The sequence below is a fragment of the Pseudochaenichthys georgianus genome, chromosome 8 (assembly GCF_902827115.2).
Source record: "Pseudochaenichthys georgianus chromosome 8, fPseGeo1.2, whole genome shotgun sequence".
Classification (NCBI taxonomy): domain Eukaryota; kingdom Metazoa; phylum Chordata; class Actinopteri; order Perciformes; family Channichthyidae; genus Pseudochaenichthys; species Pseudochaenichthys georgianus.
Window position 1 is genome coordinate 13,575,457 of NC_047510.2, and position 19,432 is coordinate 13,594,888.

The 19,432-nt window shown below is 41.9% G+C and overlaps 1 protein-coding gene across 1 annotated transcript; it reads left to right on the forward strand.

The window, feature by feature from the left end:
- Nucleotides 1-16,438: 16,438 nt before the first annotated feature.
- Nucleotides 16,439-19,418, forward strand: ccdc43 (coiled-coil domain containing 43). The gene is made up of 4 exons (XM_071203992.1): nt 16,439-16,638; nt 17,474-17,567; nt 18,265-18,459; nt 18,620-19,418. The coding sequence occupies exons 1-4, from the start codon at nt 16,465-16,467 to the stop codon at nt 18,805-18,807; spliced, it is 651 nt and encodes a 216-aa protein (XP_071060093.1). The 5' UTR covers nt 16,439-16,464; the 3' UTR covers nt 18,808-19,418.
- Nucleotides 19,419-19,432: the final 14 nt, after the last annotated feature.

A 19,432-nucleotide genomic window follows, 5' to 3' on the forward strand; every position in this document is an offset into this window, starting at 1 on the left:
TCTGTACTGTAACACATCAACTCAAATATGACTAATATACTTCTGAATACCATCTGGGTGTTTTTAACATAACCCCAACCATCTGTGTCAAGTCCCTCACAGAAATCCATTCGAGAGGCAAAAAGGATAGAGGTACATGTTAGCCTTAGAAAACACTGAATAAACTGAAGTCAACAGCAGAAGCAGGCATGAATAAGGGAGAGGAAAGAGGACAGAATATACTTTATCAGGGACTGTGGGAAAAAGAGTAATACTGTACGACGTTGCAGTACTTGTCGACCAATTTTACATTTCACCAGTTCACTTGTAAAGAAATACCACCACCTCCGAAGCTCATTACTTAGCATGTTATATATATTTGTGTTAATCTGTATAAAGACTGAAGGGTAGAAACTACAATGCATCTCGTTTCAGGGTTGGATGCTGGACCGTAGATCCTCTCTCTCCCCATCAGAAAGAAGATAAGTTAATTCCCAAAATGTCCAACTACTCCTTTAACAGCAGTATAAAATATGACTGTGTCAGAATCCAAAGTATATGATCACCCTCTACTCCTTATTTATTCAACCTTGCAGATGGTGTTAAACTAGACATCATACTTGATGCTAATTTTTTGCAGTGCTGGAAAATATTAGTAAAGAGTAATACTCGTTGAGGAATAATTTCAATATTTCCACTACCATTGCGAAGTTATATCTTGAAAGCAGACCAATTAGGTAAATAAATATTTTGATCATGATAAGCGTGGGTCAATATTCATGGACTGTTTTCCTGTCTGATTGTCTGCCGAGCTGCTGCCTCGTTGCTCATGCTGTTCAGTCCTTAATGTAGCCTTCACTGAGCCCAGGAAGATTACAATGACCTGCAACAGGCCAAGGTGCACTCTGGTGCTCTGCTCTACAACAGGAAGTGATAGAGGGACAGCGGGGTAAATCAAGATACATCTGTGGGTTGATAGATGCTGAATGGAACCGATGGAGAACATGGAGCAAGGTCGGCATCCATTAGCCATGCCTTGAAGTCACAGTTGGATAACTCCACAACAGAAGGGCCGGTCTGTGCTGGTGCTGTTAACACCTCTGTCTCACACTGAATATTTCATGGCGTCTGCCAGCAAACATATAAAACATGCACATGCACAGAGGCATGATGACATGTTGCAGACACGTTTGTGCACCAGACGTAAGCTGGCCTGTGTTGTGTTATCTTTAAACATGCTTTTGTGTGATAAACAAGTTTGCAGTCATCAACGTTGATATTTGGTCATATATATACTAGTGTTGCACGGTGTATCGATACTTGAAAGGTACCGCGATACCCTACCGTTAAAAACGTTACGATTCCTCCGTTTCATTAGTATCGGTACTTTAAGAATGACGGGGAAAAGTACTCCGGTGAGAAAGCGCTGTTTTAAGAGCCGTGTGTGTTCAGCACTCTGCTTCCACTCCCTGCACTGCAGTCCCTCCCCTCTCAAGCACGCACTAAGTCCCTCCCCTCTCTCGTGCACGCGCTAGCTGCCAGAGCATGTGAGAAAACGAGAAGCATGGCTGCAAGTGGGAGTGCAACTGCCGCCTCGCCTCGGCTTGTTGACAAAAAAGACGGCAGAAGCGACATTTTGAAGTATTTTAGCTATATCTCTGACAGTGAGGGCAAGCCTACGGACACCACGAGGCCTGTCTGTAAGAAATGTATTAATTTTATTTAATACGAATTCTTGTCATTTATTTTATTTATTGTTCTCATTGTTTAAAAGTTTGTTATGGTTCTGGTGTGAAATAAAGCACAATAATTATATTTAAGACTGTTTCCCTTTTTTCAAGAAAAGTATCGACAAATAATCGGAATCGCAATTCTTGACTTGGTATCGGTATCGAAACCAAAATGTTGGTATCGTGACAACACTAATATATACTCTATGCAGCCAAAACACAATCATTTAACACAATTAAAACACTCAAATTAACTATCTAACATAAATTAATTATAGCTGTCAAGGAAAATAAAAAAGAAACACAAAAACCCGAACCACAATTTAATAAATAGTCCATATAAATGTCCATTCCCAACAGACACAGAAGCCGGAGAAAATGGCACCACTAGACACATGTGGAAACATTTCAATTTTAAAGAACAATTAAAGAGAACTTTGACAGTTTGCATACTGACACATGGGTTTACTGCACACAAACAGTCTTAAAACAACACACTATCCTCACTTCACGCAGACTAAGCTCTTGCCAACTGCCTGTCGGGACTTGTGGTATCGCACCAACAAAACAACGGATGGTACAACAGCTTCTTAACAATAAAAGGCAGATCTGGCCTCTTTCATTGCCCCCCACTCCTCCAGGATCTCAAACACACACACAGCAATGACGGCGCCAATGTCATGCTGTCACCTGAGCAGAGCCATTATTGCACAGGCATTCTTAATAGCCCTATAGATTAACGTCCAGAGGAACAAGACACCAACAGATTAAAAAAGAAAGATAGGAAAGAGGATGATGAATTGCCTCAGATTGCCAGGCAATCATGCATAAATTACAAGGATGTGCTTAGGTATAATAACCAGCGCTGTTCTTAGTGATCGCTCACTCTCGTGGAGCAAGTGTATAGGGGAGTGGGTGGAGGAGTAAGGGGGGAAAGATGGGTGGCGTGTAAAGAAAGGAGCGGGTCGCCGCTGTCTACTCAATCACATCACCGTCAAGGGTATCGCCCTGACACTGTCTCCACTCTGTGCCCCCGAGCCTCCACACAAATCTCCTGATAGACCGACGCGGCAGTCTACCCTCCTCCCCTCAAGCCGGGGCCCTAAAGGCTCCCTCCGCATGTCTCTGTGGCCCCGCAGTGTGCTGCTGGGAGCCCCGGCAACAACTGATTATTCAGGATCTAGGCTAACAAGAAACTGTCATGTGGATCTCAAAACAACATGTCCTGGTTGTGAATACATCATGAAGCAGGGGGAACAGGCTGTCTTGTGCTTCTTTCTCTCTGGATGTGCTGCACTTTCAGTTGCAGATTCCTCAGGTAGGAGGATTGGAATAAGACTGTTGACTGTCGCATCTGAGTACACAACAGTAGAAGTTTCACAGTAATGTACAGTGAGATGCAGCTGCTTTACCATCCTCAGACCTCTACCCTCTGTAAATGAAATACCTACTGACACAATGGTAAATAAAAGAATATAAAAGTTTTGGGGGGATGAGCATAATCTTCGAAACAACTCTGGTTCATAGTTCTTTGTTGTTGCTACAAATGGACTCGTATCCAAATGAGTAATACACACTTTAGAAGAAAACATGGCTTTATTAGTTGGCCAGTGAAAAAGAGATTCAGTAGTGGATCTCGGAGTGTAAGTTTGGCTTTGTTTAATGATATAAGTGAAAGCAAACCCTTTTTTTAATGTATGTTATTATTACTATGCAATATTTATCTGAATTTCATTAAAAAATATCTTAACTTGGCACTATTGGAACTGTGAGTTAACATCAATGGTGCTTGGTGCTGAAACGTCAAAGCCAATGGGCATGTTTCCCTGAAGTCCAATTCATTATGTTTAAAATAAGATCCTGGCCATATTATCTTCCCAGAGGATTCACCATTGTTTCATTAATCGCAAGAACATTATAATGTTGTTGTTTGGTTTGTCATATAGTTCTTGTGTAGCATAAATGCATCAAAACTGCATTTCGTTTCGCAATTCTGTGTTGCAGAATGTCAATACATGATCCTTGAATCATTCAATCAAGAGCAAATATCTACCCCGCACACACGGAGGATTATGGTGTACCTGTCTCATGAAGGGTGAACTGATCAACATGAGGATTCTCTTGACTTCATATGGAGGAATCTATTGTTGCATATCAGTTTCTCTCACCTTCCTTAATGTGTACCGTGCCACATCAGTGTGACTGTCTGTGCCATCTGCAACAACTCAACAGCCAGTGAGCTTGGCAGGAGTTCAGGCTGGCCAACAGTTGACTCTCCACGGCGGAGGGCCATCTCTCAGACTAGAACAACAACACTTCAGGGCCCGCGCATCCGTCTCCCATCACCACTTCCTTCTTCATCAGCATCACTTGGTGTGCTCCTCATTTAAACATGACACTGCCGTCCCTGTTCCTCTGTCTGTCCCATATAGCTTCCAGCCTGAGTGATGGAGTATTGCTGACGCGGCAGGGAGCTGGGGAGCAAAACAAACTCTGGCCACTTAACTAAATAGTGTTCACATTGGCAAATTAGGCAGAAATGCAGAAGTGCGGTTGCCAGCCATCCCACCTTATAACGCACACATATATGAAGACCAGGAGAGTGTATTCCTCCATAATAAGCACAACATATGGGTGAATGGGCAAATTTGTTAAAGGATACACTGGTTAATATTTACATGGCACTTTATCTCCATCATATCCTATCCCCAACAGCGTAGAGTGTGAAATGAGGAGTAATAGTTCACATGTAACTCCCATGTATCCATGAAGAGGATAAAGGGCTATTCTCCTCTCCCTCTCTTTGACTTCTCTGTCCTTTATATCCGCAATGACCCTGCGTTCAATGTGGCATTACACAACGGGGTTTGTGTTTGTACAGACGGGGTCTCTCCAGCTCTATCTGAAGGCAATGAGGAGGCAGAGTTGAAGTATGTCAGCATTTGTCTCCAAAAAAGCAGGTGGCAAAGGGGGGGCACAGAGGGTCTTTGGCCCCGACGACATCATAACAATGTGAGCATCCACACTGATGAACGAGGATGTTCTGGAAACAGTGGCGCCAAGCATGTGTTGCACGCTCTAGCCCTACAATGGATATTAATGACCTGTTACTTCTGTGCTGCGCTGAAACATAAATGTAAATAAGGATATCTATAGACCTAATTAGGAAACAGTTGAAAAGTGTTGTCGCCTACAGAGTGCTACAAGGCACACAACGCCATGGAGGCGAGGAAAGAGAGAGATGCTGATATTTTAATAAGTAAACTTATTGCTGACAGAACATTTGTTTGGAGAGGTCCTATTGCGCTTTCTTTGGTGATCCCTTCCTTAAAGTGTGTTATACAGGTTTTGGTGCACGTAAATGGTCTGCAAAGGCTTAAATCCCTTCAGGGGGGGTTCTCTCCCACAAACTCTCCCCCTGCCTGAAACACCTCACATTGACTCCTTTGGTTGGTTCCACAACATCAAATAGTGACATCACTACGTAACACTAGTGATGTGAGCTCCAACACATTGTGCATGAGGCTTAGGGGCGGGATATCTCTAGGAAGACATCTCTAAAATATTTTCCAGTGTTTCCATCTTTCATCCAACTGCTCCAAAAAATATGATACGATAATGTCTACCATCATCCAGTAGTATTAACTACTTTAAAAATCTATCATTTGAAAGTTTTTGTTATAGATATTGATGGATGGCCCTTCAGTGTGCCAACATAAAAACATCCATTACCCCTTTCAAAAAAGGAATGTATGCACACACCCACACATGGACAAAGCCACACGAGGTGCACATTAGATTAAACTGAATTCTGAAGTTGAATCTTAGCTTAGCTACACAGCTTAAGTCAGTTAGCCAAGGTTTGCTCCTCTGAACTGAGCTCCAATGGATCACACCAAAGGCATAACGCTACACTCCAGTGCACAGAGAAGATGCCTCTAACCAAAGATCAGGCAGCCAAATGATGGATGGCTGAAGTGCTGTGGTGTGCGATCCAAGCTTGGCACCACAGACGTGCAGTTGTGCCATCACTGGTCTCTGCAACATCACACACACGACAGGCAAGCACACAAAGCGGGAGGCATGAATAAGCATCTGACCTGAGAGGTTTGAGCTCGCCTCCAGGGTAGAAGCAGTTAGCATCTAATACTCTCATTCACTACGAGCATATAGCACCCCCTCAGTGACCTGTAGACACACACACACACACACACACACACACACACACACACACACACACACACACACACACACACACACACACACACACACACACACACACACACACACACACACACACACACACACACACACACACACACACACACACACACACACACACACACACACACACACACACACACACACAGAGGACAAACTGGATCTATGTCTGTGGTCAGTGGCAGTTCACTACTCTACCATTAACCTTGGAGAAATGAACTAATACAAATGTGTGTTTGTATCCTTGGCTCTTTTTAATTTGTCCTTTAAATGAAAATCCCCCGAGGGTTTCAGTAGACCTCAGAATAATGAAGGAAATGCACACACATTTCACTGGTGTTGTGTTTTAACTTTTGTAAGAGTAGAATCTAGGCTTTGAGTAGAACAACTAATGGGAAAGCAGGGAACGAATAAATAATGCCTGTCAGTAAACAATGCTTTGGAAATCCATCCAAAAAATTCAAATGCTATCTTCCATCGACCTGACCCTGCATACAGACATTTGTGCCTTTTGTTTCTGTGAAGCACTTGATTGGCCAGCCTTGTCACTGCAACACAACACAGACAACAAATAGGGCATGGCTCGGCTCTGTTATGCAGCCACAAATGGAGGTCAAAGCTGCAAGACAAAAGCTGCAAGTTGAGCAGGTTCCTTTTATTTCAAAACTCAATTAGGGTTGATGCCTTAACTTTGTGTTTTATCTATCTAATATCTAATACCTCAAGTGTCCCTGTCTTTGTTTTGTCTTATCCACTAGCCAGTTTATACCATTCTTCTGTCCTCACACAATTTAGGATGCTTCCGTGGCGGAATAAAGAAAAAGGAGGTAATATAAGCAGGTACAGTAAGAGATTGAAATAGAGCTTTTTGTACTCGTTATTATCTTGATCCAAATGTGCTAAATCAATAAAAACATGGAACCCATACAGTAAAAGCTTCTCCGCGCTAAGTTATAAAGGCAGAGCAAGAAAGAGAAGAGGGATATTTGACAGAAGGGCAAGAAGAAGAGCAAAGGGCATGGAAGAGGGACTCCCGCTTCTAAAGGGTGAGCTTGTTAGTAAAAGGGGACGGCATAAAAAGCTACGCTCAAGTGCGCCCTCACAAATTGATATAATAACACACATATTCCTTCGACAGGCGTGTGTGTTTTTTAAGAATGTGTCCCTGTGACATCAATACAACTGTAGCAGTTAAGGTGCCAGGTTTGGCCATATTGCCTGTCGTCCATTCTGCTCACCAACCAATAGACTGAACCTTGCACTTGGTGGACGGAAGAATGGAAAGGGGGAAGGAAAGAAAAACAAAAACAATTGATATAAATGATCTGCCGGCCGAGAGAGGCCCCCAGGCAGGGGCGAGCGAAGGTCCGCTCGATACCAATTGATCGTGGGAGGCCCAGGCATTCGTCTTAATTCTGACTAATTAGGGCAGCGGCTGATGAGGAGGGGGTAACAGGGACGTGTTGTCGGCGTGTGTGTGTGCATGTGTGTCTGTGCATCGATGGGACCTCCCAGATTACAAAACCATGCCCCCATGTTTACAAAGCGTGGAACAAGTGGAGGATTAAGGACATCAGTTTAGGAAACAACAACCGTCACCACATTAGTGTTGTAATAATTCCCCTGTCTTCGGCGGGTGGCCTGACAGGCAGGATGGGGGTACATCCTTCAGCTCACTTGTATCTTGTTAGTGTGAGAACTACTGATTATCTTCAGACAGCACAAGTCTGGCCTTGGTAGCCAAGAGGCAGCAGAAGAGTGACACTTTTCTAGCCTCACCCATTGCACAGATAGACATCAAAGTATTGTAATTGGCAGGAAAGAATGGTTGTGCTAATCACCAGACAAAATTGTGATAGTATTGCGTGGTCCTCAGCGTGAACAATGATGGGACATAAGCTCCTGGTCCAGGGATAAAGAGACAAGTCTGTGGACACCTGAGGCAGATATTTTAGCGTGAGATGCTCCGGGAGATAGCAGAGAGAACAGACTAAGAGGTGTAACAGTTTAGAGGCAAAGCCCTTTTAAAAAATCGCAGCATTTAGGAGCAGACATGAGCTGCTCAGAGCCTGGCTAAGACTCTGATTTCTATCTGTCACTCCCTGAGGATATTAGCAGCGCGAAATGGAGGGAGGTATCACCATGAATGAGAGGCAGAAGCGGGGACAATTCTACCTAACGGGAGATCACAATCTTGCAAAAAAACAACACAGGCATTCATGTAAAGGTGCACGGGCCAACTCGCGCAGCACGGGCCGCACAGACAAAAGTGACAAAATATCAGCGGGTAAAAGTGACAGACAGGCGGCGTATCTGTTTCAGACACGATCCCATTGTTGCGAGACAAAAAAGCTCAGATGGGCCGGGTTGACTCGCGCCCTTTGTCACTCACTCTCATATGCGAGGAGAGACTGACAGATACACTTGAATACCAGCTACTCGCTCTTGCTCTTTGACAGATACACTTTAATGCCCTTTCCACCTTTTCCGACCTGTTCCCCGCCAGCTATTCATATCAAGGTCCGCCTCGCTTTTGCCACCAGCCCCCAGTGGGCAGCGCTCTATCAGGGGCTCACGAACAGAAGCGCAGAAACTGTTAAACTAACACTATGAATATCCTTTTCTTTGTTACCTCTACAGTTACGTAACGGTGAGCATCTGAATATCCTCAACTATAAATACCTCAATGGCTCAAAACGAGGTGTCAGTCTGCTCACATCAAATCAACCAAGCGGGGTGGACATGTCCCCTGAAATCTCTGCTCGTCAGCTCAAGTGTGATGTCCTAATGACTGCCTGGCCGTCGATACCGGTCCACATAACAGTGAGCCCTGAGGGGGACAATTAGGAGAGGAGGGGATGTTTTCCCTGATAAATGTTGTCACTGCTGGTATTGGTACTAATAAGATGTAATTTGTTGTTGTACACTCTGATGACACACAGTGTAACAGCACAACCAGACAGATGGGTGAGCCCTACAGGATTTACATGAAAGTGACACAAACGCTTTCATTATTTATTATTAACGCAGAATGGTGGGATGCACAACATTTGTATGCAGTGCTTATGAGATCAGGCCTGTGTGACATATTGGAAATTCCTAAATGTTGCATTACTGAGCTCGAGAAGAGGAGAGAGATGAAGAGAGAGGCGGGAAGACAAATATTATCATCCAGTCCCACAAGGAGTTTTCTTATAATAATTACAGCCCAAAAATATGGCTTGCAATTCTTACACATTCTTTGAGGGATTGATTATTGTTAAATCTATTATGTTATGATTAAAGGGGCATTATTATGCTCATTTCTGGTTTCATTATTGTATTTTGTGCCTCTTCTGTGACGTGTTTCTATTCTTTGATCTTCTCTGTTGTGATTGTTCCACCCTTTAGTCTACATACAATGTGTTGCAACACTAGCCAATAGATGCACGAGGGTTTCAAAGTGATGTCATTATGTCACCGAAATGAACAAAGGACTATAATCAAGGCGTTTCAGGCAGGGTGTATGGGAGAAATACTTCCTTTGGATTGAATTTAAAAGGGATTGCAGACCCTTTACATCAGGGGTGTCAAACTCAATTTCATCGCGGGCCACATAAGAATTATGGTTGCACTCAAAGGGCCGGTGGTAACTTTAAGATTATATAAAAATACATAATAAATATAAAATAATGTATTATTTTACAATATATCCTCTGCATTGGATTATTATCGGATAGGGTAATAACTTAATAATTAACTACGTCTGAAAGCAGAAGTCTAGGGCAAATAATTGCAAGTCTCTTCATTGCGCATGTCACACAATGAGATGCATTGTGGGACATGTAGTTTATGGGCAACGTTCTCCTGTAAAGCGGCACGTAACTTTAAAATAAACTTAAATAAATGATATTCTTTGCAAGCTCTTGTGGGCCACATAAAATGAAGTGGCGGGCCGGATTTGGCCCCCGGGCCTTGAGTTTGACACCCCTGCTTTACATGGACAAAGAGCAATAACAGCAAAAAGAGAAGGGAAACCCCCAAAAAGCATATAAGGGCCCCTATAACAAGTAATCATGTAGAATATCTAAGTAAAAACCCAATGCATGTCCCATTTGACTAACACTGAACACTGTCCAATAAGCCATCAAATGTACAATGATATGCGAGTCTAAGCACTTTCACTTGATATTTAACTTCAATCAGAATCAGAAACAGGTTTATTACCAGGTAGGTTTACACGTACGAGGAATTTGATTGATTATTCTATTAAGAAAACGGTCGCACGTAAATGTTCTGCCGGTCAAACTATTGAATAATCAAATGCTCATTTCAGTGCTGCTTGATGGCTAGAGAGAAGCCCTTTTGATGGATTCTCCTCTTCAACATGCATGTGCGTGTGTTAAGCTCTTTCCCATCAGATCAAAAAAGCTTCTTTTTTTTGTATTGGCTCCAAGCAGAAAAACAAGATGAAGGATAGAAGGCCATAGAGACAGACAGTCATCCAGACACAGGTGGTGTGCGCTGTCTGATGTGTGGGAGAGTGACGGCTACCAGAAGAGCAGGGTTGCCTCAGCCCATCAGCAGACGCGACACCAGCAGCAGTCTGCAACACCGACCAACAATGAGCAGGAACAACTGAGCGTTAGCCTCACCGGACTGCTCTCGCTCGCTCTCCAACTTTTATTTCCCCCCCTCGGTGTCACCATCCTGCCAGAACATTGATGGGAGGATGTGTATTGTTGTCAGCGTCGCAACATGGTGTCAGCATAAACTGTCATGTGCTGATTCGCTTGAGTCAATATTTACCCTGATTTGAGTCGTCTTGTTAGGACCAACTGACAGCAATTCATCTGATTACGGATTTATTCATAGGCGGGAGGGAAAATCCATGGGAATTTGCTTAGACTTGGCTGTGTATTGCGGGAAATATTGGAATATATTGGAGCTCGCATGTAAACACATATACTGTCAAATAGCACTATGACTTTTTTTTTCTACGAGAGAGGGTGGAAAATTGTATTCAGCCATCAACAGCAAAATAACAATTCATTTTAAAATGAGGTAACTGATGTGTCACAGTGGATAATAAGTGATGGCTGTGGGGGTTGTTCCGCTGTCGGTAAGCAGACAACTCAGTCAGCGTTTCATGCATTAATTTACACAGACCCTTAAAAATAGCCTAAGTACAGCTAAATCTACAGTATCCATTTCCTTTTCATATCATCTTGCCGAGAAGCTCCCAAAATCCATCGTTTATGCCCCACACCAAGCCAGGTCTTCAATTGAATTCCCCATCTGTGGCCAGCTTGAAATATTATCCAAGAAATGAGATCCGTGACTCTGAATACCGAGTGTGAGGTAGCACAGGGAGCAAGATGGAGACATGGCCTGATTCTGTGGCTAAGAGGCATGCCTCAGCGGGGGGAGGGGGGGCATGGCTAAATATTTGCCCTCCTCCACTTGGCTGTCTAGACGCATCCACTCAGCCCCCTTCCCATCATTCCTCTGCTCTGCTCAGAAGAGCTGGCACGGTCAGCCAGGCAGGGCGCCAAACCAACGACAGAAAAGTTTCTTCTCACTGCCAGAGGTCACGAAAGGTCAACAACCTGGATAGAATGGGCTCTGCATTTATAAAAACCTCTGGGCCATCATTCGGGGAGTCACATGCACACAGAGTGAGGGACGGGAGGAAAAGAACGCTGTCAAATAGTCTTTGTGCTACCCGATGATTTGGAGAAAGGAACTCTCAGAACTCGACGAGCGGTCTCGACGGACTCCTGCACGTTAGTGTTCCATATTCATTACCTTTTACCCACATTCACATGGCAGGGTTTTAATTGCCTGCAATTCAGAGTAAAAAGCTCGACGAGCGGAGCGAAAGCACCATGCCTCCTGAGAGAGAGATGTGGGAAGTCCAACACCAGCACACTCAACCTGATAGAAGCATAACTACTAATAAGAGCCCTCATTACTCATAACCAGATTATTCCCTCGGATGTATCAGCTCAAGTTAATTTTTCTCCTCCAAAGGGACATTAGGCTTAAGCAAACTGATGAACCAGCATGCATCACTGCTTTGCAGCCAATGCATTTCAAATCTAAGTAGCCCTGTACAGACCATTGAACAAGTCAAACAAAACATATTTTAATGAATGACTCTTTATCCGTCAGAGGTGTTGACTCACAAATATGCTTATCAAATATTCAAGAAAATAAATGTTAGTTGCAGCCCTACTGCAAATAGAGTGGTATTGATCTGCTAACTCTCAAACTCTCAAATAAGTATATATCTGTTCAAACTATTGCGTTAAGCTTTAGTGAGTTAGTTATGGCTTTAAGCTAAGAGCCAAGTAACTATTCGAACATTAAATCAGCAAACTCTTGACACAGTAAATGGTATGAGACAATCTTGGCAACAAAGATCTGATATCCTTAATGTTGTGTTGCAGAATCAATAAGCCATCAGCAATGTTTAATAATGGCAATCGGACACTGAAGGATGGACGGACATTACTAAAGACTGCTGCACTGACTCGCTGGTGCTTTATTTCTCACTTCTCTTTTCAACCACAGAAAAATAGTTTGTGTGTCTGTCAAAATGTGTGTAGAGGGGAAGAGCAACGTGTGTGTGTGTGTGTGTGTGTGTGTGTGTGTGTGTGTGTGTGTGTGTGTGTGTGTGTGTGTGTGTGTGTGTGTGTGTGTGTGTGTGTGTGTGTGTGTGTGTGTGTGTGTGTGTGTGTGTGTGTGTGTGTGTGTGTGTGTGTGTGTGTGTGTGTGTGTGTGTGTGTGTGTGTGTGTGTGTGTGTGTGTGTGTGTGTGTGTGTGTGTGTGTGTGTGTGTGTGTAAGAGAGAGATAGAGAGAAAGAAACAGTGAGTACATATTAAAAAGAAAAAATAAGTATGGTGCCTTAACAGTAAACAATAACAATACAACTTAATGTATACAAATAAATATAATTAATATGTCTTGTTGTTTTAATTACTGTTAGTTACTTGTCCATCATATCGAGAGGTTGGTAGCTGACATCATCTAGTTGAGTCTGAAAAGATGAAAACAATCACTTTAATCATACCATCAATTTCCTTCAAAATAACACACAACATTACCATTCATTAGTTATCGCCTACAATGTAACTAAGGAAAAGTTAGATGATATAAATGTAAGTCCAGTCTCTGAACTAACACATACTAAAGTATATTACTTATTTGATAGAATTAGCAGTATTTTAAAATACGAGCTAACGTGTGATGAGGCAGCAGACTGCGAGAGCAGAAGAGGGAACATGCCCGGTACACTTGCTGTTTTTCATGGCTCTGTACTGCCTGGTTGTTCTGGGCTCTGGTTATATTCCGTCACATCAACGTTGGGATAGAGGATATGTTGACAGAGAGAGGACATTGCACATTGAGACTGCGAGGCTTTTCTAAGGCTGGTGGCATTGGGACATGAAGACAAGTGTGCGTGTGCGTGTGCGGTGTGTGTGTGTGTGTGTGTGTGTGTGTGTGTGTGTGTATAGAAGGAAAGGGTTGCCTGTGGAGTGGAGCATGTGGATGCCCACCCACTCAGCAGCCTCGCGGCCCTTGTCATTTTGCATCAATCCACAGCCTCTCAATATAAATAGGACAGGCCTCCTAAAGCTATGCAGTACTAAGAGTGGCAATGGCATTATGCATCGACCCTGGGCATCTAAGCCTGAAATATGACTATACGCCTGTTGTAATGACAGTTTCCCTCTAACTTGCATTACACTATGTTAACAGGGGACAATTTGGCAGCATTATTTGAAATTAATGCACTAGTACTGCCTGCAATAATACAAGGCAATAAAACCGCAACTTTGGAAAACTACTTCCAATGTTTAACTTTGAAACACACTCATACTGTATACAATTCATAAACATATAGACATGTATTCACATATATATATATATTTTTAAATGACTGATAAACACTACTCGAAAAGGCAGTGAATTGCACATTAAAATGTTTTAAAAATATGTGCATAATGTAATTTGTGTGCCTATTTTGTCTAGCCTAATGTACAATTTTATCAATAAGAGATATTTTTTAGATAATGAACTTAGATTTTAGTTTTACTCAAAAGTATACTTGCAGTGAACAAGCAGTGGCAGACAGACGGAGTTCACTAACATATTTGTATTTATCGCAAGTAATATCTTTATTGCAATATTCAACAACCTTCACATATTTTACACCTTTTTATATTATACCGTAACAGTAAGATGCACTTTTATTTTAATCATGGGAATGTCAATCAGCCCACAAACAACAAAGTGTGCTTTTCATATTTTCTAATACAGTACTCAATTCATTGATAAAAGTATTACCTAACAGCAGGAGGGACACAAAATCTGTCTCTTTGGTCCAATTTGAAACATCTGCAAAACACTAGCACAACATTGTAGTACGGAGCATGGTGCACCAACTCAGTCTAGTTTCACAATTGTTTAAGGGTGTTTGATGAAAGTTAGTTTGAATGCTGCCTGTAGAAAGTACAAAGTGGACTTAATATGTGAGCAAATGTATCTGGGCTGTGAGGAATTGAAGGTGGTGCACAAAAATAGTGCAGTTACACACGGTAGCTTCCCCGTGGCGTCACAGAAGCTTCACACTTCATTACTGTAAGGCCAGCGACGTGTGAATCCATTATGTGGGAGCAGTGGGAAGGGGAGCGTGTGTTTGTGGGTATGTGTGTGTTCACTGTGTTGTTGGGTGTATGACTAGGGGTTGTTGAATGTGTTTGTTGATGGGTGGGGTAAATAATAACTCTGCTTGCTCAAAGTGCTTTCTGGAAGCAGGATCAAGTCATTCACATGGAAACATTGTTTAATGTATTCAAACAGCTGGGAGGTGTTGTCTGTTGTCCCAGTGTCAAATGAAAGAGGACGAACAAACAGCTGGCAGGGCATTTTCTTGCTCCACAGCTCTGCTTACAACTATACTTTAATTAACAACGTCTGATGCACAAGCATGCAGTAATTTGTAATGAATCACATACTACATAAATTCCAAACTACTGTCATGCAACTAAATCCAAGACTCCGCTTTATTCTCTGTCTCTATCATGAGGGGAGAACCAATCCATGTCCTCTACTTCCACCCAGTGGCCAAACTCAGGATGTCATACTCATGTTATTCTTGGTAGCATCATGTCATCTGTGCTTGTACTCACAAACACTCCAGAAAAAAAATAGCCATGTTAAACAGTAGCAATTTCCAAAAAAGCAATAATAAGCACCTTTAGACACTAGGTCTCAACTATTCCTTTCACCCATTTTCAATAAAGATTTGTAACAACCTTCTGGAAACAACTGTAGCCTATCTTCAAAATAAGTCATCCTCTCAATAGGATGGTAGAAATACATTGTTTGTTTTTGTATATGTTGTGCTGTCCACTAAATGTAAAGATAACAACTGATTATTTTGAAATCAGCTTTTCAATAGGCTAGTAATGTCATGACGACAGCCTACGGGTGAGAGCCTGAGTACTTCTGTTAACTGCTTGACAATCAGACATTATTATTTATTTATTTTTAAATCAAGAACTTGGTTTTTGTGGCATGGGCACTTTATGTAACTGCCAACACTCAATTTTGCACGGATTGAAACGTTGGCTGCAGAAATTAGTTTTGCAAGCCAGACAAGCAGCATGGCAAAGTTATAGCGGTTAACAAAACCTGTGCTTATATAAGCTTTAATGTAGCATATAGTTTACAGGGGTCAGAGTACATACAAAAAGTACTTATGTGGAGCAGGTAGAAATTAAAGGGCCAACAGCAAGATGTGGGAATATGTGGTGATTTGGTAAAGGGATATAATGGAAGGCAAAATATAGAAGCAGTGGCCAATTATTTTGTCTATTTTGTGTACATATATGAAATGTTGCATTACATCCTGATGCCAGATAGTCATGAGAATTCAGATGACTAGCATTTCACATTTTCTTTCATGAATAAAAAGTTGTGGGTCTTTTTTTAATTAGTTTAGTTTTTTCTTTTTAGGTGGATGATTTCATTTAAGTGGCATTTTATGACAAAACAAACGTTTACTTTGCATGGTACTTAAATGAACCGTATCACTGAAAACTGAGCAAATTACAGTTGTGGAAATGGAACTCACACTGAATTAATTGATGCAGTGATGCTAAATTAATTACTTTTCAAAGAAACAAATATGTGTTGCTTACTTGGGTAATTTGAGGTCTGAAAATAAACCACTGCAACAACAAACTGTTAATGAACATGTTTAGCTAGCTAAAATGCATGACTACAGAGTTTTTCTTCGAGTTTTTTTTCAGTTTGCACCATGACAGCAACAACTTCTTTGTTATACTTCAACCGTTAAATGTGTATATGCGTACAACAAAATTACTGTCAACATAATTAAGTTACCTGGACGGTTACCCTCAAGTTTGTAGGAAAAAACGCTGAAATTTCAAACACGTGTACCTAAGTTGTATCATGTACCTTTTTCGACAGGCATTTACAAAGGACAGCCATGCACCGCCGGAAAGACCCCATAGGGCCAAGATGGCTGCGCCCGTGACAGACGCCGGGGAGTTTGAAAGCTGGCTAAATGATCGTCTTGACTCGTTGGAAGTGGACAGAGAGGTGTATGGGACCTACATTTTAGGGGTCCTGGAGGAGGAGGAGAGTGACGAGGAGAGAGAAGATGCGCTACAAGGAATTCTATCCGCATTTGTGGTAAGTATACAGGGCGGCGGCGGCGCGGCACGTCCCGCTCTGCCAGCGAGGCTTTCTCATGTGTTGCTGTCCGTCTCGTCTGCCGCTCGCTGCCAAGTGACAACGCTGATGTCAGCCAGCTTTTATGGAGCTAAATGTCGACGGTGTTGGTCGAAACTATACAGTCTCTGATCAAAACACCACCGGCAGTTTAATGAGCTGTTCTCTCCTGCCATGTAATTAGCAATATGACTGATCAACCAAATTCGGCAAAGTAAAAGTGCTGTTTGGCGGTGATACATGTTTGAAACTATTTAGATGTCTTCATATTGCAGTACATATATCATCCTCTAACAGCAGGGGTCGTTTGCTGTTAAGATTGTTAAGCCCCCTGTGGCAAAGTATCCAACCTTATATATGTGACCGTGTGTGGTGCGCATTGGCAGGCTTTCATTTGATCCTTATGTTTTTATTATGAAGGAATACAGAACTTAACACTGTTTATGTGCTGTTTTCATATGCTCAGTGTGCCATTTGGCAGTCAAACTGCCTCTGTATCAGCCTCTGGTAGACCAACCTGATGTGTTGCTAATTTTTGTAAGAAATAACCCCCTGGAAAGATGAACCACCTTGTTATTAACGCATAAATACAAATGGATAATTCATTCATGGATAAGTGTCCTTTTTAATGTGACATAATGGGATCACAGAATCACTGCTTGCATCTCTGAAGTAGCCTACATGACTGCCTCATGTAGTACTAACAGGTTGTAATAATAACCCGGTTCGATAGCCCGCATTTTATACAGTACAATGAACTGTTGGTACATAACATTTACATGTTTTTTGTGTGCAGGAGGAGGACAATGTAGAAGATGTCTGCAAACAGATTATTAAGCAGTGGACCGATTGGCGCGACAGATCAGCTTCCAAAAGTGATTCTGATGATGGTATGTCATTTAAATTCATCCACATTCCCTATCTCATTGAAAAGTCATATTTAAAATGTGTACCTTGTCAGTATGAATAAAAGTTCAGGGAACGAGTCATCAAAGCTTGCAGTGCACCAATTTGGCAATTATTGCTGGACATAATCATAAGTCAATGAAAACAAGAACAATATAACACAATCTTATGACAATACAGTCAAAACTTGCAAAGTGATATAGTCTAAGAATTTATATAATAATTCAGTCTAGTAAAAAAAAAAGGAGGCTTGTCAACTCTTTTACATCTTGACTCAACAGAGCAAAGACAGCTTGCTACTGTTGTCAATACCAGTTAAACATACAGAGAGAGGGGTTAGCTGTTTGAGTTTTAAATCATTTCTTTGAGTTTGGAGCAGAGTGCTCAAATGTATTTCTGTCTTCCAGAGAGATAAACATTGTCTGGAAAAAAATAAACTTAAAAACAGCTCTTGTTTTTGATGTTGAAAAGTACTTTTTTTCCCGTCACTGTTTTTCCTTATTCATAAGGAAGAGTAAACTGTCTGGAGACTTGAGCCCAGATGGGGGCATAAGAGCCTCCTTCTGTTCATGCACCTTCATGGAGACAGTGAAAAGCAAGGGCTTTAATTGAAGTCAAAGTATTCCATGTTATTTGGGTTCATTTACACTTTGTCTGTGTTCTTACTTTTCTTTCCTGAAGCTGAAGTCCAGGCCATCGCCAGGATGATAGAAAAACAAGCCCAGATTGTGGTGAAACACAAAGAGGTTTCCGGGGAGTCGAAGCAAAGGAAGGACGCCCTCCTGGCTCAATACGCTAATGTTACTGACGACGAGGAATATCCTTTATTTTCTTTCTATCTCTATGGGCAATATCTCCAATACTTGCACCAAAACTGTTAAGATTGAGTAAAAATACTACAGGTAAGAGGAAATCTACACACACACACACACACACACACACACACAGACACACACTGGTGATGGTAATATGCAGTAAAGATCTTATAGCACAGTACATTTGCTTTCATCCTGCTGTCCTTTACTGAAAGTGTCAGCCCTGTTCAAGAACACCAACGTGGCAGAGGTGCTGAACAGACAGAAGGAGAAGCGGGACCAGGCTCGTGAAGATTCTCAGAAGAAGAAGGAAGGGGACAAGATGCAGCGGGAGAAGGACAAACTTACCAAACAGGACAGAAAAGAGAAGGAGAAGAAGCGTACACAGAAAGGTGAACGCAAAAGATAAAACACAGAGAAAGGACACTTTGTATGTGGAAAGGTTTTCAGGAGACGGAAATCAAAAACAGTCATTGCCTCTTTAGCTGAACCCCATTGGCACATTCTATTATGTGTTCATCAGTCCCCTTACGTTAAGTTCTTTCTCTTTATATGTGTAAAGAATGTGTATTGTCCAAAAATCCCTGCTCTTCTTGGATACTGATATGACCAGTTCCTGAAACATGTATTGGAAACAAGCTGCCAACCGTTATGCGCTGAGTGTGACTGTGTCCTCTGTCGCTGATCAAACTGAAACCTCTGCTAATATGTTGTTATAGCAGCGTATGAAACACGCTTTGGCTGAGCTACAGCAAGTATACACTAATTGGATTGGTCACGGTAAAATCAGAGGAATGCCTGCAATGCAGCCCAATCCAGTTTGTACTATTAGCCTCTGAGCCAATATGCCTTTCACTTCTGCAGAACTTCTAACAAAGTGTTTATTTTGATGCATTTTTGTCCAAAATGAAAACAGAAGATTGGTTACTGAGTTATACCACAAACATATCATGTACCATCATTTCAATGTTTATAATGAGGTTCATCAGCTTTTGAAATGAATAAAAAAGAAAAACCTTTTCAGCCGTTTGGGT